The 22,138-nt window shown below is 43.8% G+C and overlaps 2 protein-coding genes across 2 annotated transcripts in view; one reads left to right on the forward strand and one right to left on the reverse strand.

Annotated features, from left to right (window-relative positions):
- The window catches only part of B4GALT5 (UDP-Gal:betaGlcNAc beta 1,4- galactosyltransferase, polypeptide 5), a 52,143-nt gene extending 49,554 nt beyond the window's left edge, over nucleotides 1-2,589 (reverse strand). Inside the window, exon 1 of the mRNA XM_014943653.1 lies at nucleotides 2,511-2,589. Within this exon, the coding sequence (XP_014799139.1) occupies nucleotides 2,511-2,589 (79 nt within the window). The remainder of the gene's footprint in view (nucleotides 1-2,510) is intronic.
- A 7,188-nt stretch (nucleotides 2,590-9,777) lies between these two features.
- SLC9A8 (solute carrier family 9, subfamily A (NHE8, cation proton antiporter 8), member 8) overlaps nucleotides 9,778-22,138 on the forward strand; it is a 30,893-nt gene continuing 18,532 nt past the window's right edge. The window contains exons 1-4 of the mRNA XM_014943825.1: nucleotides 9,778-9,891; nucleotides 10,549-10,727; nucleotides 15,240-15,320; nucleotides 20,173-20,231. Coding sequence (XP_014799311.1) covers nucleotides 9,884-9,891; nucleotides 10,549-10,727; nucleotides 15,240-15,320; nucleotides 20,173-20,231 — 327 coding nt within the window. The 5' untranslated portion in view covers nucleotides 9,778-9,883. The remainder of the gene's footprint in view (nucleotides 9,892-10,548; nucleotides 10,728-15,239; nucleotides 15,321-20,172; nucleotides 20,232-22,138) is intronic.

Genomic DNA, 22,138 nt, shown 5'->3' on the forward strand with positions numbered 1-22,138 from the left:
AAAAAAAAAAAAAAAGCAGTGTGCAGTTCATTGTACACAACCTGGATTTAAGCTGTTTAGTTTGTAAAGGTATTTTAAACTAAACAAACAGCTTTTTGTTAACATTTTCCCTAGCGCTGCAGATTTCTAGGTTTAGAATAGCATTGATCACTGTGAGCCAGCACCGCTTTGCTGGGATGGAGGGGAGGGATGTTATACATCCCAGTCAAAACTCTGGGACCATGCAATCATTTTTCTGGCAGTGTCCCTGAAATTAACTGGAGTAGGCATCGGCCAAAGGCCCTCTGGCTTTCCCTTGGCTTTCAGAGCAGGGGGAGCTTCATCTCAGCCCATGGCCGGGGAGCAACAGGCAGCAGCACTGTGGCAACTTCAATCCATGTGCCATGGCTGGATGGATGTGGCAGAGAGAAGGTGCAGCTGGATCTATCAGAAGAGTTATTGCAAGGGTGAAAAGAGGTTGCCAGAGCTGATCTCTTCTTGGAGAGGAGGATCCAACAAGAATGGCCTTGCCAAGGAAAGAAATAATTCCCTCGCCCTCACATCTTGCTTTGGTTTTTTTGCCAGGCTCTCCTCCTCCAGCGCTGCCGGACTGGGTTTGGCTGGGGCAGAGTGGAGTTTCTTCAGAAGTGCTGCTCGGGGGCTGTGTTTTGGATTTGTGACTAACCCAGCGTTGATAACACCCCAGTGTTTTACCTACTGCTGAGCGGGGCTGGCACAGCCTCAAGGCCTTTTCTTTTTCCCACTCTGCCCCCGCAGCGAGGAGGAGTGTGGGGGACACAGGCAGGACAGCTGACCCCCAGTGAGCAAAGGGATATTCCAAGCCACAGGACATTGTGCTCAGCAATAAGAGCTCAGGAACAGGAGGAGGAAGGAGGGATGTTTGAGATTAGGGCATTTGTCCTCCCCAGTAACCACTATGTTCTTTCCCTAGGAACAGCCACAACACCTGCCTGCTGTGTGAAGCAGTGAATGAATTCCTTATTCTGCTTTGCTTGCTCATACAGCTTTGCTTCACTTATTAAACTGTCTTTATCCCAACCCAGTAGTTTTTTCCTCACTTTCGTCCTTCCGATTTTCTCCCCTATCCTACTGGAGTGTAGCTAGCAACTAAGTGGGTGCTTACCACCCCACCACAGAAAGACAGGTTTCCTTCCATTCATCCTTTCTGTTCCTTTTGTTATATATCCCCTCTTTGCTATGAGATAGTTACCACTCTTGCCAGAATGAAATCTTTGTTATTGTTGCTTTTCATTTTACCTCTCCTAAATCTGTACTTCTCCCCTTATCTCTGCTCCAGGCTGTGGAAGCACTGTTGCTCTATCCAGGGCAAGACAGGCCATATGGCCATGGGAATGGATGCCCCTCTCTATGATATGGTGCCTGCCTGTTGTATGTCAGAAGAGATTTATGGAGTAGGTGTGAACAGGAGCTGTGTTTTATCAACAAAGCAATTGCTGTCCTGATGAGGGATTACAGAGATAACAGAAGAAGCGGAACATTCTTCTAGGGAGAGACACTTCAGAGGAATGCCCATAAAAACCCACCAGCAGCTGCCTCTGATGGAAAGGGGACCTTAGAGAAAGCACGGCCTACGAGTCAGCAGGAGTCAGCACATTCAGATTATTATTTTTCTCTCTGCTATCACTTTGCTAGACACCTGCATCATTTCAGCTGTGGAACTTCTCTCTCCCAGCAGAGGCACCATGGGCAGGATAACAGAGCCTACCAAAAAATCTAGGTCTTACCAGTTGGGTTCCCAGCGATCTGCTAAACAGCACTGGGCAGAGATCTCTGTCTTTCTGTCTGCTCCAGGGCTACTGAGCAGAAGCAGGCTGGGAAGACCCAGATGGTGGGAAATCTGTGTGCACACTGTCATTAAATCACACTTTGGAGTGCCCACCCGAGTCCCAGCTGCCTTTGCCATGCCATCCCATTACTAGCAAAGACTGGCATCCTTCTTGGAAGGGCCCTGTGTTGCCTCCTGCAAGGGCTGGCAGGTTTTGGAGGCAGCTCAAGCACAGGCTGCTCATGCGAGCATGAGGTGACAAGTCCTGGGAGTGCCCAGCAGCTTCAGGCTACCGCCGCGAGCGAGAAATGCAGTTGTTTGTACAGTTGATCTCTTTTCCCATTGCCATTTGTTTGTAGACATGTCACAGCAGATGCTTCTCAACAGTACAACGGATACTTGGACTCTTTTAGGGCTGGTACCAGTAACTGTAATCCAGCCAACAAAAAACTCTGTTAATCAGAGTTGTCACAAAGATTTGTTAATTCCCACTGACAGAAGGGCTTTCAGGATAGTCTGTAATAAGGAAGGAGGAAGAACTTTTAATTTATATGCCAACAAGAATGTAGTCCAGAGAACATCTAAACACTGCCCTCAACAAAAAGGTATTCAGCATTAAAAACAACCCCCGGCAGAGGGGCAGACAGTGAAGGACTGCTGTGGGAAGGAGGAAAGCAGGGGACAGGCAAGACCACGCTTCCTGCAGCTGGTATTCAGGTTTCACCTCCCAGATGATGAATGGCTTCTGTCCGGGAAGCAGCTGCCGTCTGGCCACCAAGGACGAAGGCGGACACAACACTCATGGTCCTCCCCAGCACATGGACCCATATCTAGTGAAGCTGGTGGCAGCCAGGTCCAGAACAGAAAAGGAGATGGCTCTGCTCACAGCCCGATGCAAACAGGGCACTGGCTGCCAAAGGAAGCTGCAGATACTATAAGTTTCCACGATTTCAATGTATTGAAGAATAGCTGGAGAGGCTACTGGGAGCAGGACTGCATCTGCTTGCCCAGCTCTTTGTCTCTCAAGATGTCTGCTTGTGGCCTCTGCTGGCTTTTTGTAGAGGAAGGGGGGTGTTTTGTTTTTTTTAAATCCTAATTCTAGCCTGACCATAATTGATTTTTCCATTCTTGGCTATTTTCTTTGTTTTTCTTAATTTACAAATGATGGGTTTTACTGCTGGCATCTTCTTTCCCTGTTATCCCCTCTACACATGCACACATGCAAAGTGCCATCAAATTCTGGGATGGACTCACACGCACAAAACATACAGATAAACTCCATAAATCACACCTGTGGCAGGGTGCGGGAGGCCTGAACTTGCAATGCTTGCTTGAAATTAAGCATCAAACAGCCCTTTAATGAAGAAATTAAATTGACTTGGGGAACACATTCAGGAAGAAATGGAAAAGGGTGGTACTTTGTCATCACTGCCTTCTCTCGATTCATTTTGTGATTGCACAGAAGCACTCGGAGGCCACTGCTGGAAAAAAGACACAGGCCCTGCATCTGCCTCCCTGAGCCTGGCAGAAGACAGGACTGCAGAGCTGCACCATGCTGGGCCCCAACTCGTGGTGCAGTCAGCTCATGTGGCTGGTTGCCTGCGGTGGCCAGAAAGGTCAGATGAGTTAGAGGTGTCAGTGAGAGCCGTCTGTGCCGGTAAACAAACAGAAACCTGTTTACTGGGAGATTAGGGTGAAAAAGTGGGAGCATATTTCCCCAGTCTTTGCAGGTCTCAAGACAAAGTGCTGCTCAGAGGGCAGGGGACCCTGCGAGATGGGCTTCCCAGCTCACCCGTTGACTTGCTGTCTGTTTCAGAGCCATTTCTCTAGCCCCTCTGTGTCTCAATTTAGGCATTTGTAAAATAGCAACTGCTTCCTGCTGAAGCCTGTCACTAACCATAGCCCATTTACGCTGGGAGAGTCACGTCTTGAGACAGAAGGCCCATCAGACACTGCTGTGAGAGCGGACTCGGATGAGTCATGGCGCACAAGCACAGCCACCAGCTCTGAAACACATGAAACGGCTGAGTTCTTAGCAAAAAGAAAAAAAATTCACTGTTTAAAGGCAAAACCCAGGGAGGACAATTCCTCTGTGTCCTGTCTCTGGGGCAGTACCTCCCATCCCCACTTGATTGTGTTTGAACCATATTCCCAGCAGAGCCTGTCTGTTGGGAAGCCGGTGAGCCCTGGGGATGGGGACTGTCCTCTGTGCCTGCCTACTCGCCAGAGCGGTTCTTGGCGTGTGGCAGGGCACAAGCCAGCATGAACAAGCATCCAGTACCAAAACCAAGGAAATCAGTTTGGGGTAAGGAAGGTTGCATTCATCTGAAAGTCAAACTGGGCTGGAAAAGCCAGCCATCTCTTGTCGAAAAGGTACTCCTCACACTGTCCCCATGTCCAAGGCAAGGGAGTTCAGTCTCCTCAGCCCGTGTATTCAGCCATCTGACAATCCTTCAGCCATCCTTGACAATACTCCCTGCTGCTGTCCTTTGGGTCCCTGTTCCCAAGGGCTGATCCCATTTGTTTGTGTTTCAGGCGGATCACAACCTCCGGCACCCGGCTACAGCAGTGCATCTTGCTGGGCACTGAACACAGCCAGGCAATGTGCTTCCCTCTGTCACTGCTTCCTCCTGGATAAACTCCAGATTTAGCATGTCAAAAACAGACAACACACGAAATGAAAAGCAAACAAAGCAAGCATCCTATAGTTTCAAACAACAAACACCAAAGCAACAGGAGAGACGTTATCTGCTGAGAACTTGTGCCTGGAATTTGTCTCTCTCTCTATTTGTTTATATTTATACATATAGGTGTGTGTATATGTATGCACACGGGCATATGTCTACTGCGTATATCTAGAGAACAAGACACTATATATACTAAGACACTTTAAGAAGATATAAAAACAAATCTATATACTGAAGGGTTTAAAACAATTTTCAGCATTTCATCAGTCAGCCTAAGAGAATCCTTCCCATCTGCCCAAAAGCAATAAAGCAAGCAAATTACACGGCTGACTCTTTCCCAACCTTCTTAGCGGCATGCTTAACCTTCTCCTGTATAATAAATAAATGTCCTGAGTTTGATAACAAAGATCATTCATCCTTGCTTTTAAAGTACAATCAGTTCTCTCTTTCTCAGGCTCATACTGGAGTGCAGGAAAATCAAGAGAAAGGAGTAGGAGGAAATGATCTTTTTGTACAGAGGTGGTTTTCAGGCCAGTGCAGCTTCCCAGCATTCATATCCCAGCCTGCCAGCATCTTCAGGAGCTGTGATGGAACCAATCTTGGGGGATGATGAAGCCCCCAAAAGGCAGGTCTTTTGTAAGCAGTAAGTGCCCTGTTGTCACTTCAGTGCCATAGCCATAGGCATTTCCTCACACGCAGCCTACACATACTGACATTTTAAGGCCACTGCTGATTTCGGTATTGTTGATATTGCTGATTTTGCGTGATGCAAATCCCAGGCTCATTTTATTGTTTGGCCCATATCATATCCCATGCCAGAATCAGCATCTGGCTTCAGGTGAGCTTAGAGCTGAAACCCTCTCCACACCCTGGGAAATATTTTATTTGTAATATAAAGCCAAGCTATGAAGGTGACTATTTAAATACTTGTAGGATAGTTTTTCAGTAAATCTAGGTGAAGCACTTCTACCTACCCTATGACATCTGGCAGCCTCCCCCCGCTGCCCAATGACCCAACCTGCAGGAGGAAGTTCAGCGCTTTATTGCAGGAGAAGGACTCAAATCAAGGAATCAAGGGTGACTGTTCAACCCACCTGAGATCACAGTGTTTATAGACAATCTAAAAAGCTAACCCAGATCTGTCCAAGGCCAAATACTGCCACAACTGCTAAACTCACTCCCTAGGGAAAATTTGGCATGCCCTTGCTATTTAGAGCCCACAGCCTCCACTTGCAAGAGAGAACAATGTCTTGTGCATGCAAATTAGCACCTTCCCCCACGTTTCCAGCACAAGGTTACAGATGGTCACTTACTCATCTGTGCCTGCCCTCAGTGCTCAACATAGCTATCTATTTAGGCTGCTCTGTATAATTTAAGAATTAAAACTAAACACTATGTTACCTACAGCCATATCATCTTAGATGAGCTTAAACAACTGTGAAATTCCTGGGATCTATTAAAAGCAACATTCAGCGCGCAGATTAATCAACAGATGCTCAGTAGCTGCGCATCAGAAAACCACAAGTGAGAAGCAGACTGAAAGGCCTCCTGCCAAAATTATTACTTTCTATTGCAACCAAGTCCTTGAAAAACCGTCTGTACAACGATGCCAGATCAGTGGTTGGTTTGGTAGTTATCTCAGTGGCACTAAGTCTGACTTACCCCTTCTCATTGGCAACAACAGGTCAAGCAAGCAGTGGAATTTCCTGCTGATGAGTCAGAGGTGAGACATGAAAATCACCATCTCTTCATATAGAACATTTTAGACATTATAATTTGATATCACCTGTGGTTACTTCACCCGTAGTGCACTGCTCTGAGGGGTGACACTTCATTTCAGTGGAAACTTGTCAGTTGACAGTATCTGACCAACTGTACCTCCTGGTCCCTGCTGCCTCCTGGTCTCACACAATCTCTTGACCCAGCAGCCCTTGATCCCTCCGGTTGCTCTTATCTCCCCCCTCCTACAGGGGTCCCTGGGATCCTTATCCTCATTCTACCTTTTCCCTTTTTTTTTTTTTTTTTTTCCCTTCAGATCCTGGCTTTTGTGAGGTTCAGTCCTAGGTTTGTGTTTCTCTAGGTTCTCAGGCCTCTGCTTTCCTGGCTCAATCCTCTTTCCTTCCAAGCCCCTTCTGGAACCCTTCCCGTGGCCCCCAACACCCATCTGTGGTTCCCCTTTGGCCAGGACCAGCAGGCACAGCGAGGGGAAGGTCAGCTTACATCCTGAAGAGTTACATCTGCTGTCATCCCTTTTCTACATCAATCTCTGATGATTAAAAGCACATGACAGTTACAAGGCCAGTAAAACAAAATAAGCACGGAGTTTCCTGATCATGCCAGTTGAAAGATTTAAGGAACAAAAACAACCGAAAAAAATAGGGCTAAGGCCAAAACCAAAAAAACCCCAAATGAAACAAAAGCAAGGAAAAAGCAAAGAGAAAGCAAAACAGCTAAAATTTCTGGCTTTCATTCTTAGGCCAGATGACCTACCCTTCACGCCAAGCAAAACTCGAGTGACTAGGAAAGATTGTTTTAAGATTTTCTTTATTCTGCACCAGCCTGGTACAGGATTGAACAGTGCTCTGATGACAACTGCAGGAGCCCATTGCGACTGGTGAAGACTACACAGGACTCCAGCCATGCCCTTTTCCCTGCCTGACACTGCCGCAATGGCTCTACCTCTTCCACCATCTGCTGATTTGCTTTTAAGAAACTTGGCCCTTTCAGACAGATGCAGCTACTCCTATTCACCCAGAGCACCATCCCCACAGATGTAAGGTCCAGAAAGAGGAGGCTACAGGCTCCACTGTCCTTCTCTGTCACATTCCCACCCATTCTCCCTCAATCTCTTTCAATTTAACTTCTTGCATTTTCACTGGGCTTCCCAGAAAAGCAAAAGAAAATCCCCAAAAGTTATTATGAGCTAAAAACATGAAAATTTGCAGATCTATTTCTTTTAGAGATGTTGTCAAGGGGAATACTAAGAATTCACCTTTTAGCCACCATCTGCTTCTAACCATCTAGAGTGACCTGCACCAGTCTCTATTTATACCAATGTGACCCTCCATACCCTTCTGGAACTTTGACACAGCACATCTGGAGCACTTCACAAGTACTGAAATTGTATGAGGCTTGGCAAACTTTGCATTTTAATTTTTGCACAAAAAAAAAAAGGGAGACAGCATTCACGAGGTAATTTCCTGTGTTTCATCAGCTTAAGTGTAACACATTCTGGATCAAGCGTCATTATTTAGGGATGAAGCGTTGCTCATAATCTCCACTCCAGAGCATCGTGAAAACTGAGATCAAAGAGCAGAAGTGCCTGAGCTTCTGATGTGCTGGAGGCCCATAGTCTCCCCCCATTTTCAAATGGAGTGAGATGTGCACATCACTTCTGGAAATCAACTTGGACCACCTTGCGAGGGGCCATCTTCATTTTTCACTGGCACGGGTGAGCTGTAAGTGTGCCACTTCGTGTGTGCCTGAGCTGAAGCCACGTGCTCTAAACTGTCGCAAACACTACCGGGATGGAAAGAATGAGTTAAAGCAGATGGGGATTAGCAAACTGCAGATTGTCAGAAATTAGCCAGTGTGGAAAAAAATATTTAGTTATAGCTGTAGTAAGACTATCTAAGTAGGTCACCACAAAACCACATCAGAAGATGAGTGAAGGAAGGAGGTGTGGGTTCAGTCTTACTACGCGAAACCAAACACTCCAGCTTGGTTCTACCTGTGACACAGAGAAGAAAAGCTGCTGCCCAAAACTGACTGTTTTTTTAAAATTCATGGCTTTCGCTTTCCTGTAAGCAGTTCACATGAGTACCAGTGTGTCTGTGCCATGAATCTACAATTTCATTTTGATTAAAGTGCATGCATGATATTCTAAAGGGCCTTCAAAATGACCTGAGGTACACAAACCACTATGTCTGCTTGTACAAATCCCTCTTTTTCTAAGGAAAGCAAACCAGAAATGAACAGAAAAGCATGTGATGCTGTCATACCACTTGTTTCCATAGTGCCCATCACCCCTGCACCTCAAACTTTGGGAGGCTGGATGTATGTATGTCCATGACTGTCTCTGTAAGCTGGGAGGTGCTAATTAGCCCCATTTTCCAGGTGGGAACTGATCTGCTGGAGAGCTGAGGGACCCACATCACAGCAGCAGCCTCTGCCAGAGGAGGCCACTTACAGCTTACACCAAGTAAGGCTGAGAACTGGCCGATATTTTAATTGAAGAGCATTCTGGCAGTGCTTTTGAGGCAGTGGCTCTCTGATTCAGCATGATGTTAGCTGGAGAACTGCTCGTTTGCCTCTTTTTGCTGTAAGGGCAGGTCCTCAGGCTGCGGTTGAGCGGTGGAAGCCGACCACGGCTCAGCCGTGCCCTTACCCAGCTCTGCTCCGCCAGCGGAGAGGCTTAGGGCACCTGCAGGTTGGACACCCCTCATCTAAAAAGGCGGGACACACTTCCCAATTTGAGGCACCACGGGGTATTTTGACGTGATGCTTCAGCACCCTTCGGCGGTCATTGCACCCAGGGTCCCAGCGCACCCTCTGACACAATAACCCTGTGCGACTACCACCTTGGCTTCCCTTGAAAGACAAGGAGTTGCTTGTGAGCTTGGGTGGTGGCAGATGAGGGACAACAAGCCACCAGGTGATGACTGCTGAGGGACAATGAGCTGCTGGGTGATGGCGGCTGAGGGGAAAGGAGTCAGGCAACATCCCCAGGGAAGGAGGTGCCAGGGAACGACTGAGGGACAGGGAGCCGCCAGGTGATGGCAGCTGAAGCAGAAGCCACCAGACAATGGCAACTGGAGAGGTGCGAGGCCATGGTAGTGGAGGGACAAGGAGCTGCTGGGCGATGGCGGCTCTGAGGGACATGGCACTGCAGGGCTATGGCGGCTGAGGGACAGGGCGCCTGGCAGCAATGGCTGAGGGACTAGGGGCGATGGCGGCTGAGGGACAGGGCTCCCGGCAGCGCTGGGTGAGGGACGCGGAGCCGCGGGGCAGCGGTGGCTGAGGGACGAGGGACAACGGCGGCTGATGGACAGGGCACCCGTCAGCCCTGGCGGAGGGACACGGGGCTGCGGTCGCGCACCGCGCAGGGTGACATCACACCGCAGCCCCCGCGCATGACGACGCGGCGTCGCCCCGCAACGGCAGGACAGCTCGCGGCCCATCCGCGCGCGCAGCCGCCCCCGCGCTCATGTGACGCCACCCCCCTTCCCGCCCCGGTCACGCGCCCGCTCTCAGGAGGCCAGCGGCCGCCCGGCGCGCACGCGCGCTTCCGCCAGCCGCGCCCCTCCCTGCGGGCCGACCATAGAGATTGCGGACGCGCCCGCTAGAGCGTCGCTCCAGGCGTCCCGGAAGTGGCTACGCGCGGTGGGAGGTTTGAGCCGGGGCCGGCAAGATGGCGGAGTGAGTGCGGTGGCGGGCGGGCCGCGGGCGGCGGGAGGGGTGGGCCCGCTCCCCTGGGCCCTGCTGGCGGGACGGCGTCGCTTCCAGGGCAGGGCCTCGCTGCGGTGTGCCCGGCGGGTGCGCCGTTCCCTTGGGCAGGGGGGCAGTGTCTCCAGCCTCTTGCTGCCGGCCCCTCCGCTCAGCGCGGCGCCGGGGCCTGAGGGCTGCGAGGTGGCCCGCCGTGTAGCGGGAGCAGCCCCTGGGCCGGAGGCTGGAGCGGGTCTGGGAGCATCCTGCCCACGGGAGGGGGAGGCCGGCTCTGGAGCGACCCTTCGCGGCAGGGAGGGCTGTGGGAGCCGGCGGGGGCGGGTCTGGGCTGACAGCGGGTTTGTTACACTCGACAGGCTAAATGGGCTTGTGCATTCTCTCGGTGTCAGGCTTTCACCTGCATCCCGAGCTGCAGTGCAGAGTGTTTGGTGTCTGTGAACTCCATGAATCTGAATTTCCATGTGTGTCTGTAACCCAGGACCGCTTTTAAAAAGCAACCTTAACGTGGTGGTCATTAGTACAAATTTAGTATGATCTGGTGGTTGTTTCATGTGTGCATGTCTTTAGCAGGCTAGGTCTTTATCATGCTGCTCCCATCCAGTTTAATAATGTATTTTATTATCCTGACAGGTTTGCAAATGCCACCCACGAAGTCATCAATGTCACCCTCCACACTACGCTGGCTGCTACTACCAAATTGGTGGTACCTACACCTGCTAAACCTATCCTTCCAGTTCAAACTGGAGTCCAAGCACAGCAAGAGGAACAATCTAGTGGCATGACGATTTTTTTTAGTCTTCTTGTATTAGGTGAATGATGAACTGAACGTTTTTTAATCTCTGTTAATCATACTATGTATCTGAGGACATAGGCCAGCTTTCAAAATCATAGCATTTTATTTCTCCTCTGTTTTTCTCTCTATGAAGTCAAATATTGTAAAAGCATGGGGATTTAGAAAGTTGTGTATATAACTCCCTGAACCTCCCAAGCCTTGGAAAAGCTGAGGACCATTGCAAACGTTTTCACTGTGGTCTTAAAAGTACAAATGTGTTTAATTGTCTTCGCCTTCTTTGCCAAGCACATGGCATGTGTTCATGTATGAAAAAGACACTGTCGGAATAGTCCATGGTGCTTGCAGCTGTCTTTGAGGACAGGGTACTAGACAGATGTCAATTTAACTACTACTTTTAGCACTTCTGGACAGCCCTCAGATATTTTGTTATATAAGCCAATAGAAGGCAGTCAGATTTACATGTACTAGACCTAAAGTTCAGTATCTATTTTCCTGGCTGTCATTACTTTCTAACATTCTTACAAGAATGCAATAATAACGTGCATATTGCCATATATAGATGTTTTGAATGGCAGATGCACACCCAACTTTTCTGTAAGTCTGGGCTGTTACCTTTCTTTAATTGAATATGGTTATCTCTCATTGCTTAGAGCAATGCTGTAGTCAAAACTGTAACAATAACATAACTTTCATGGAAGGTTAAGTTTTTTTCTGTTTTCCTTTGTGTGTTTGTGTGCTTGATTCTTCCAAAACAAGCTACACTAAGAGACTTTTCTGTGACAAACGGGTCGCCTGGTCTTCTAAGTAGTTATTTTTTCCAGTAGTGAATGGAGGAAATAATAGGTCTGAAGCTGACAGCAATGCAGAAACTTCTGTAAATCATTTGGGTTTAAAAAAAAATAAACTTTTATCTCCTGTAAATAACTATTATTAAGTGCAGCAAAGTAGAAGGCTTCTGCTTATTTCTGAAGTATCTCTTTGTCTTCGAAGAAGGTTAATGTTCTCCCAGAGGTTGATGGCATATTACAATTTGAACAGAAAAGAAAGACTAAAGCAAAATGCAGTAGATGGAAGACTTCTAAGATTAAAATAGAATTTCTGTATATGTGTGTCTTCTGGAATTTAAAAGTGCTGTTCATGGCAAAATTCTATTCTCTAGAACAGAGCTATGATTTTTTTGGCTGTGTTCCAGCCTATTTATTCCAGTTTGATAACTTAATGAATCTTAAAAGCATCACCCTCAGGTCAGGGGAGTTCCCTGGACAAAGTAAAGCCAGTACAAAAGCTTATTGTTCAGTTATTCCCATTCATAACCTCTGATTTAAGAGTGTAGGAAGAGTGAAAATGAATGTGTGAATGAATACTCTTAAATCTGGATGTCATGAGCTGTAAAATGGCCTTTAAAATGTTCTAAACTGGAACAGACCCGGAAACAGATCTGTTCTGAGCTGTGTTATGTCAAAGCCAAGCCCCAAATTTGAAGTGCCTGAATTAGCTTGAGTAGGGCTCTGACCCCAGATTTCTATGGCTTGTTTATTCAAACACCACTTCACTTTCAAAGTCATCCTTCTATTCTGCCATGTTTATGTGATCCATGAATTCCCTTCTGTTATGTTATATGCGTTTACTGTGCTCTTCCTTAAGGGGACACTCAAATGTGCATTTAGCCTGTCCAGAACACTTGCCTGATTGTTCTGTTCCTGATATGTGCAAGTGCCTGGAGCAGATGATGCACTGCCAGATACAAACGGTGCAGTCTTACACGAGGAATGGATGACCAACAGCTAAAGAATATAGCAGGCTGCCATAGTATTTATGGAGGTGGGAGTTGCTTCTTAGACTATGGTTGCTTTTTCTTTTATTGCCAAAGCAAAGTAGTCAAAAGCTGGTAGGAAGAAGCTGGTGATCTGCTAAATAGAAGGCACATTTGTGCTTGCATTGGAGTTTGCTGGAAATCTGTAATGTCCAGATGTTTTTATGGATCAGTCCCAAAAAGCAGTAACGCAGTGATCTTAGGTGTCTTTCCTGGATGTGTGTTTTTCATGTTTAACAGGCAGGAAATTGATATGAAACTCAGTAATACTGATTGACAGGTGAATAAAACTTTGCTTGAGATACATGATGAAGTTGTTGTGCCCATAGTTTGTGTGGCAGTTGGCAGCCAAATGTCTGAGTTGTTGTTGGTCAGCTTCTGAACTGCTGCAGTTTCTAGTGCAGCATTTTTAAGTGAACACCAGTTTGAGTCTGCACTGAAGTGCTGTACTGTAATTTCAGGTTTTTCGAGAACTTCTTGATCAGTATCAAAGATTGGTGGAGTGGAAGTGGGATAAATATGTGGGGAAGGGAGCCCTGCCAGTCGTCATGAACACAGCCCTCCCTGCTCATCACTTGGATCCCACAGCTTTGGCCCTGAACAAATTACATGCCAATAATTTAGCAAATATTACTGCTTTTCATGAGTCCTTGCTCATTTCATAAGCCCATCCATCTATTGACATGCACATCAATGAAATGTTTAACATGTTGTGTGTGAACTGGGTGTGCAAGATAACAGGGGAGAAGGCAGGCATCAGTGTGATACTCACTTCTTAGCCCCATGTTGGAGAGTTGAGTGATGAAAAGCGATGTTTGTGAGGTTTGTGCTTTTCGTGACAGTGCAGTTCCTGTAGACCCCAGTGGTTCACAGGTGGTGTGATCCAGCAAACCATGCCAGAGCTCAGAACTACTTGAGACCATTTTAGGTTATAAATTAAAAGCACTCTTCTGAACCATCTGCAAGGGGCAGTTTGGTTTTTAGTGAACTAGAAGGAGCCGCTAGACCAAACCACTAAGAGCAGTTCCGAGAAGCTAGTTCCTTTCTGAGTTCAAAATGTGCACTGTTGTAGTGTGGCCTGGCACTGTGCAGCAGAGAGTCACTGACATGAGGCACGGAGTAAGGAGAATGAAGGTTCCATTGCAGTTATGACTGGATTTGTCAAATACACAGTTTAAAACAGTCTCTGCTGTGATTAACAGGCCACAATTTGATACCAGTATGTAAAATGCTATTGACTTGGCTTGAGCTTCAGTTGCTTTCTGACAGAATGCAAGCAGTAATACTGTGTGTATCCCAGGCCACTGCAGACTGATTTGTTAGCAAATAGAGTGAAATAGATGTATTACAGACACGCAGGACAGATGTTGTTTCTTTGACCCTTTGTTGAGCTAAATTAAAATGGGAGAATTGTGGTACTTTCAGTGTGGGGAATATTCAGATCAAAATTGTTAGGAATTTAATAATCCAAGATTATTCGATTCTTATAGAGAATCTGCAGTAGTTCTGACAGAATCAAGTGGTTCCAAATCAACCAACTACATCCATGGATGTTACCCAGATCTGCTCTACATCCTTTGTAATTTGCCTTTACCAGTGGGATAGCACCTGTGATGGGATTTTCATATTACTGTGACCTTTGTTGTGAGATATAGACTTTCTCCTTACTGGGTGAAATAACATTACTACAGTATGAAATAGAATTTTTAAAAAGAGTAAGTTAATGTTGCATCAGATTTAATTTCTTTTTTTTTTTTTTTTTAATTTGAAGCCAAATCTGTTTTTTGTTATTCTACACTGATTCTTTCCACTTGCTGGTTTAACTTTTAGCAATGCTCAGCAGTAAATGTCTCTTGCTGATTTGCACAGAATTTGGCTGATGCTTGTTATAAGAACGAGGATATTTAAAGTTATCCATTCTCAAACCTCGTAGCCCCACTGAATGGGAATCCCAGAGGCCATGGACCCAGGCTCTTCTGAGGTGCACAAAAGAACAAGAAGCACCAGTCACAACTTTCAACAAGGGCAATGCAGATTTGAAAGAAGAAAATTGAGTCTTAAGCACTGGAACTGGGGTTGAGAGAGATTGTGACTTTTTTATTTTCAGAGATTTTCAAACTTGACTGGACAAGGCCTTGGGCAACCTTCTTTGACTTTGATGTTAGCCCTGCTTCAAGAAGGAAGTTGGACTAGATGACCTCTAGAGATCCCTTCCACTGTAATTTTTCCTATTCTGTGATTATCCATTTGGGTAAAGCCCATTTGCTCAGAAGGACTCGGATGTGAAAGTGTGTAGCTTTGAAATTTTAATAGAGGTCATGTGTACACGTATGTTTTATTTCAAAAATACAAAATGTTTGCTGAAAACTTTATTGAAACAGTGTATTCTGTATAGCTGACATTTTTTACAGCTACTGCTCAGAGAAGGTTTTCTTGTAAGCTGAATCAGGCTCTAAAAGTAGTAATGCTGGTATTTTTAGAAGATGATTTTAAGTCCTAAAATTTGCCATAGTTATTTTCTGTCATTTGTGGATCCATTTATATACTTCAGTGAGAATTAGGTTTGAATTAAATTTTGGTTACTTGCATTAATGGATTTAAACTAAATCATTAGGAGAAGTTTTGCTGCATGTATTTTAGAAATACTACTTAAAAGTGTACTTTATTCTCTTCTAACACTACTAAATCTACAATTTATTTTTTTTTCCTTCACAGCTATCTGCATCATATTGGTGCATTTACTGATAAAATACCGACTTCATTTTCTGCCAGAGAGTGTAGCTGTTGTTTCTTTAGGTGAGTAACCATGATATTTTTATATTGAATTTGTATTAATTCAGGGACTCAGTAGTCTGTACATGAAGTAAAGCTCTTCTGTGTGTTAACCATCACTAGAAAGATGCAGAAAATTGGATGCAGTGAAGAAAACAACCAATTCATAGAAGAAAGGAGCATATGTGCATAGACTGGCCCAGTAAAATGACAGGGATGTCACTATCTAAGTACTTTGGCAGCTTCCTCTATTTTTCCATCTGGACTGTAGGACAAGGTGCTGCAGCACTCCCTGCCAGCGAGACTCTGGCCTTCCCTTTGAAGTGGTACATGTGTTTGTATTAGTGTCAGCAGAATTACATCTGTATATGTGATTTTAATCTGGCTGGAGACTGTAATTGTATCCTGAAAACTTGCCTGGATGGCCAGATACTTAACTATCCCTGTAGTACCATGACAAGAGCTCTTCCTATGACTTGAGCTATAAGAATGCCACCATTAATGAAGTTACTTCATTTTAATTAAATTTAGAGCATTCCTAAGACAGTAGTTTTCTGTTAGGGTAATTTCATTTATTTGTGTGCTGTTGGTCCTGATTGATAAATCTGTAAATGGGGAGGAAATCAGGCCACATACATTTATTATTTTCTCTACAAACTGTCTAACATCATATTTAAAGAATCTGGTATAACTAATCCCAGCAACAGTTTTTTCAGCTGTCTCTGTAACTTGTTTACAAGAACCTGTGATATTTTTGCTTCTGTTACTAGTGACACTTTCAGTGACAGTCATTGTAAAAATACAATGAAAAGAGAAAGATGCTTAGCTATGATCCTATCGTAGTCCAGAGCAGTGTAATGCTTGTTGAGCAGGTAGATTTTTTACTTTCTCTTGGGCTTTCCTGGTACCACCATCTCTCATATTTCTTAACATAATTTCTTAAATTTTACACAATTTCTCAATGGAGAAGTAGGGAGGCAGTAAGCTTTCTGGTGCTTGTCAGTACCTTATGCTTTCTGGAAAACAAGTATCTTCTTGCATCTTGAGTGCTAGATTGAGAAAATCTTAGAGCTGTTACTTAGCAGAAGAACATATTTTCCTGCAGGCGTGGCTGCCTGAATTTTTAGATAACTCTATTTGATGCAGACCACATCACATTACGAGAATGGTAGAAGGTATTGAAGCTGAAAGAGGCATTCACTTGCAAGACCCTATTTGAGTTTTGATATTTCTGTGCAGCTGAAAATCAAATAGACCTGTAAGAAATCTGTCATAGTGCCGGTGTGGATTTCCTGGGTATTGCCCACACACCTCATCTTTATAGGAGCAGCATCCATCAGACTTTAGTGCATTCATGCTTCTGTCTACTGTAGTGTGACACAGAAAGATCAGAGCTGCTGCAGATCATCCTGACTTGCTCTGTCATCCCCACAGAAACCTTGCAGTGTTTGATTCACTATTGACACACTTCTCTTTCCTTCCCTTCTTACATTATTGTCACGGACAGATGAGATGTCTTGTGTAGTGTATCTTCCAGTGTTGTGAAGGGTTCCGAAAGGACATTACTATCTCTTCAGTATCATTCTTCTTTGTACACAAAAATCCAATGAAACGTGTTAATTTGGCTTCTAATCAGGTCATTAAATAGCTAAATTTAAGCATAATTCCCAGTTTAAAATGCAGCGGTGTAGTGGTTGCTCTTGCCGACTTAGTTTTGGATATTCTTTACCATCATTCTTTATCTTCTGCCCCAAACCAGCTACTGGGCAGTGCTGAGCTGAGGTGTTGGGACAGCTTGTGTCACTGCTCCTGCTGGGCTTTGCAGGGAGCAGCAGAGGCACAGACCTTCCTCTCTTTCTGTTTCTTGTTCTTGGAACCTCAGCAACTGGAATGAGTGATGCTGGTTTCTTCTCTGCTTCGGTCAGTCCCAACAAAAGCTTTTTCATGAAACTGCTACTCAGGATGGGTAAGGAGGAGCAGCATTGCATCTCTTTTATTTTCACATAAAGGGTATATTGGACACTTGGACAGTTAGGTTTTTGGTGTAAACTGCAGCGTCGCTGTAGTCCATCTACCAAACCAGAGGAGATGATACCAGCAAATGCAGTTCCACTAAGTCAAGAGAGTGTTACACCGAGTAGCAACCCAGCTAACAGATGTCCTGTGTCACTTAAGCTTTATTTATTTAGTTTATTGACTCAGTCATATTTAAACTACTGTCAGCTCTGTTGACAGGACGCGGCATCTGTATAATCATTGGAATTGCCAGCTAATTGCTGGTCAGTGAACCTCTGTTACTGGTAATGATCTACACAGCTGCAAGAGCACAGCTTGAGTTTCAAGTATCCAGTTTTGCTCACAGTGCCAGAAGTGAGGTGTGTCCTATTTTGACTTGTAAATTAAGCAAATGTTCTCAGGCAGTTATTGAGGGCTAATAAAAATGGCAGCAGAGGAGACAAGTATGATTTTCACAACTGTTTTTCCTCCCATTGTCAAAGCTGCTCGGAAGCTTCTGTTTTACAGTTTCTAGAGCATGTTACTCTCCTGGTGGACAGGATGGGAGTGTATTCTCCAAGGCTGGATTTTGATCTTTGTCCATAAAAGTTACTGGAATTTTGGTAGTAAAAATAGTTGCCAGGAAAGTTTTTCTTCTTGATTTGTTACTGACTTCTAACATGTTCTCAGGAAAAACAAAGGTTGATTGTAATAAGAAGCGTTTTCAAAAGACTAAGGCTTAGATTAACCCTTACAGACATAGCTTTCCAATTGGCCCCTTGACAAAATTGCTCTGATTTAACAGATGGAATCAGCTGAACACAAACTGAGCTCTTTAATCTGGCCATAAAAGTAGTTTGTAAAGATGTGTGGGGCAGATTTTAAAACCTAGCATCAAAGTTTGATTCTGCTGCTATTAAACCCTCTTGGCGATACATTATTTTGTGCAGCTCTTTCATGACTTTGCTTAGCATAACCTTAGTTTAGTAGTACTGTTGTGTGTAATGCACAGCTAGAAGTAACTTGTGCTACATAAAGATAAGTAAGCTGTATGATTCAGGCTCATCCTTTTCCCTTAACCTCTGCTGTTGCCTTACATTTATATTGTTCATTTAGCTTTTGATATCATAAAAGGACCTTGTATGTCTGCGATGCTGTTATTAGGGTCAGCTTGTGATTAGCTCTTCCTTTGAAAAAGAGATTGAGACTAGCATTTTACTTAAGCCTCTAGGCCTCATAGGATAGCACTGCCCAGCTTGTAACCCACAGGCCGTGGCTGGACTAATCACAGGGGTCCAGTTTCTCAAAGTCGAGCTGGAGCCCTTCCACTTCAGCAGAAGTGCGTTAAGAGATTCTGTTTTCTTTTAAATCTCCTCTAAACATAGTTTTGTGAGAGCTGTCAATACAGTGAAAGTTTGTTCAGGAAGTACACTTCCTGAAGTTCTTACCTTTAGATACATAGGCTCTGGTTGCTGTGGTTTGTTTCTTCCCCACATAAACTTCTTGTTAAGTGGTACAAGTACTGCCTGTACCAGTTGAAGACAGTGTTGCTGCTCTGCAAAAATTAGAAATGTTCTAGTCCTTGGCTTCTGACACAGCTTCCATCCCAGAATGGAAAGCCTGACTGTTAGTACTGAGACCTGTGTTTACATGGCATGTGAGTGGCTGTATCTGCATTCTGTCCTCCTTCAAAGAACAGCAGACCTTTGATGTTCTTTCATTAATGTTTTGCTCTTCCTTTCCATATAAACCATGTCATGGAACAATTATTTCTATCCTCTGGGACCAATGCCTTCACATATTTTTGTATGAAAGAAAGCTTAAGCCTCATGGCTTTGTGTGTATGACACATCCATCAGGAGTAATCCATGTGATGCTATTTGTAAGACTCTTTTGATAGCTACAGCATGAGAGAATAAAAACACGAGTTACAGGAAAGCATGCTTTAAGCTTCTTAGCCACTTTTTACCTTTCACTCAGTGTATTTCACTTCTAAATCCCAGTGTTTGACTATGAAGCCTCCATTTTGTAAATAATAAAACACAGCTATGCAGAAACACAGATCTGGAGTCTGACTAAAGATAAATTCCTCTTAACTCCTTGAAAGCAATTATTGACAGTTCATGAATTATCTTCATGACTTCCAGAAGAAATCTTGTTAGTTTGAGGTTTTATGTCTTATCTTTTTGAAGATGTATAGGAGGAAATATCATGATAACCTTTAAGCATTGAGTTTGCAGTACACTTGATAAAATTCTTTTTATATTCAAGTTAGTATTTCTACATGACTTAAAAGATGTGTAATTCATTTGGGAAGTGGTTCTGACAGTGTCTCCACCCTGATAGGAATTTGTTGCCTACTTCATTGCCAGTAAGTGCTATGATTTCATTGAGACAAAATTCACTTCTGTGGGGAAGATTGATTTCACTTAAGCTGTGTTAACACTGCAAATAGCGCTGAAGTGACATGAAGGTTTTGTGCTGTCACACAGATATCTAACTCATAAATTCTGATGCTTTAGCAAGAAAGGTGGAATTATATTTGAATACAGCTTAGATGAGAAGTGTTTTAGAGTAGTTAATCCTGTTAACGTTTATGAACCAATGAACACAGCGCTCTCGCTATGCGCGTTCGGTATTTGGACATCCCAAATGACAATCTTTTGTGTAGGGAAGCTGTGTAATTATGTAATGTATTGGACACTGACATATATCAGACTCAAAACCACTTCGTGTTTTTGTGATTTAGGAATGCAAGACTTTGTGCTTTATGCTTTGCTTTGTTTCACTTTGAAATCTTTGTTGACTGAGAGTCGAACAGTTTATGTAACCAGTCGTGTGTTTTGTGTATATTTCAGAATGTTATCTCATTCTCTCCTAGGTATCCTTATGGGAGCTTTTATAAAAATCATAGAGGCTCAAAAGCTGGCCAACTGGAAGGTATATTTGAAGCAATTAATTTTTAATTGTAGAACAATCCTTAAATGTTTAAAATAAGACTGTAATATTTATTTCTTTAGATGTAACTTCCAAAAACTTACATATATTATAGTTGATGCTGAGACAATAGAAACATGATTTAAGCTTTATTTCTAGCAGAAAATACAGGCAAAGCAGAAGCTATGCAGAAGCTTGTCTTTGTCCTGCTGCCTGGTTCTGTGCAGAAGCTTGTCTTTGTCCTGCTGCCTGGTGCTTTATGGACTTACATATTAGGAAGAAAATGTTAACAACGATGGCAACCAAACATAGGACCATGTGACCAGAGAGATTGTGGGTATCTCCATCCACAAAGATATTCAAAACTTGGCTGGATAAAGCCTTGAGCAGCTGAAGTTGCTCTGGGCAGGGGCTTGGATCAGACACCTCCAGAGGTCCCCTCCCATCTGCATCAGTGTGGAATGCTAAAGGATCTTACCATTGCATCTGTGGAGTGACAGAGGCTTCCCCAGGGAGGGAGAATCCTGGCAAGAGTGTCTCTAAGAGGTGAAGTCTACGGTGAAGCAAGGATTTTGCCTCCTACAGTTTATCCATGTCATCAAAGCAATGAACTCTTCACTGTTTCTGCTTTAATTTAAAATCTTGCAGTATTTAAATTGTGAATTTTGTTTCATAAGATCAAACAGTTTATTAGGATTTAAATCGGTGAACTGAGGGAAATCATAGTGATTTGGATCACCAGTTTTAAACAGGATTTATGTTAGCAAGCTGAAAATCTTGGTCTGAGTAGTGAATTTTAATCCTGGCTTGCAGCTTAGTATTTCTTGGCAGTTATTTACCTAAAGGAATTTACCTAAAGGAAGGGGGTTTTTTCTTCTTTAGTAAATACATTAAAATGCATAGATTTTCAATCAGATGCAGCTTTTTAATTACATATTATACTTCTTTTTTTTGTCAACTAGCTACACTAATTCTGTGCGAATTTGTTTAAGCAATTACATATTTCAAGAGTCATGTTGTGATATTTCATTTTTATATACTTACTTATTAGAAACGGTGGTGCAGGAGTTAGTGTTTTTTCATTCCTAATTTGTGTCAACTGGATTTAACTTAAAACTGAGAGTCAGTTAAAGAGCCACAAAATCAACGTTTTAAAATAGATTCTTATTGGTTAAATAAAATAATCTGAAGAAGATCACATATGTAGGAGGAAAAAACAAAGCTTAAAGTATGGTCTGATTTGAGCACTGATTCTATAAACACAGGAAATATTGATCATAGCTAGTGAATTATGTAGTTTATTTCTGGTAAGCATTGGTCACATCCTGAGAGACACTGGGGATGCTGAATCTGGTCGGTCATGTTATCAGCTAAGGTAAATGGTCACAGATATCACATTATTATTTGCTTATTTAAGTTACTTTTGCTGTATTAAAGCTTAGTTTTTAACATAGGCTGTCATAATTTCAGATGTGAAATGTTCAAATCAATAATTATTATGTAGTTTATATAATGGCTTTAAATGGTTTTAAATTTACTGGAGACTTTTTGTTTGTCTGATACGGGAAAATAATAGAATATTTAACTGCAGACTATATCCGTGTACAAAGCAAATCTTGGATCATATCCCTGCCCTAAGAACTTTGTAACTTAATTTCTTGCAATCATGCCTTCCTAAGTCATCACTGGACCTTGTACTTGCTGGTGATTCTTGCTGGCTAGCGTGGCTGGTAATTACAGTCCTCATGTTTTACTTTCCTGGTCTCTGCTTCAATGCAGCGCAAATGCAGTCCTTTCTTTGCATTATTTCTCACCTCCTCTGTCCAGCCCAGCATTCGCAGGCTTTTAAACAGTGTAGTTAATCAAGTATGTGTGATTTTTGTTCTAGTGCAGTTACTGTATTGACAGAA

Source organism: Calidris pugnax, unplaced genomic scaffold, assembly GCF_001431845.1.
Source record: "Calidris pugnax isolate Ruff unplaced genomic scaffold, ASM143184v1 scaffold118, whole genome shotgun sequence".
Lineage (NCBI taxonomy): Eukaryota > Metazoa > Chordata > Aves > Charadriiformes > Scolopacidae > Calidris > Calidris pugnax.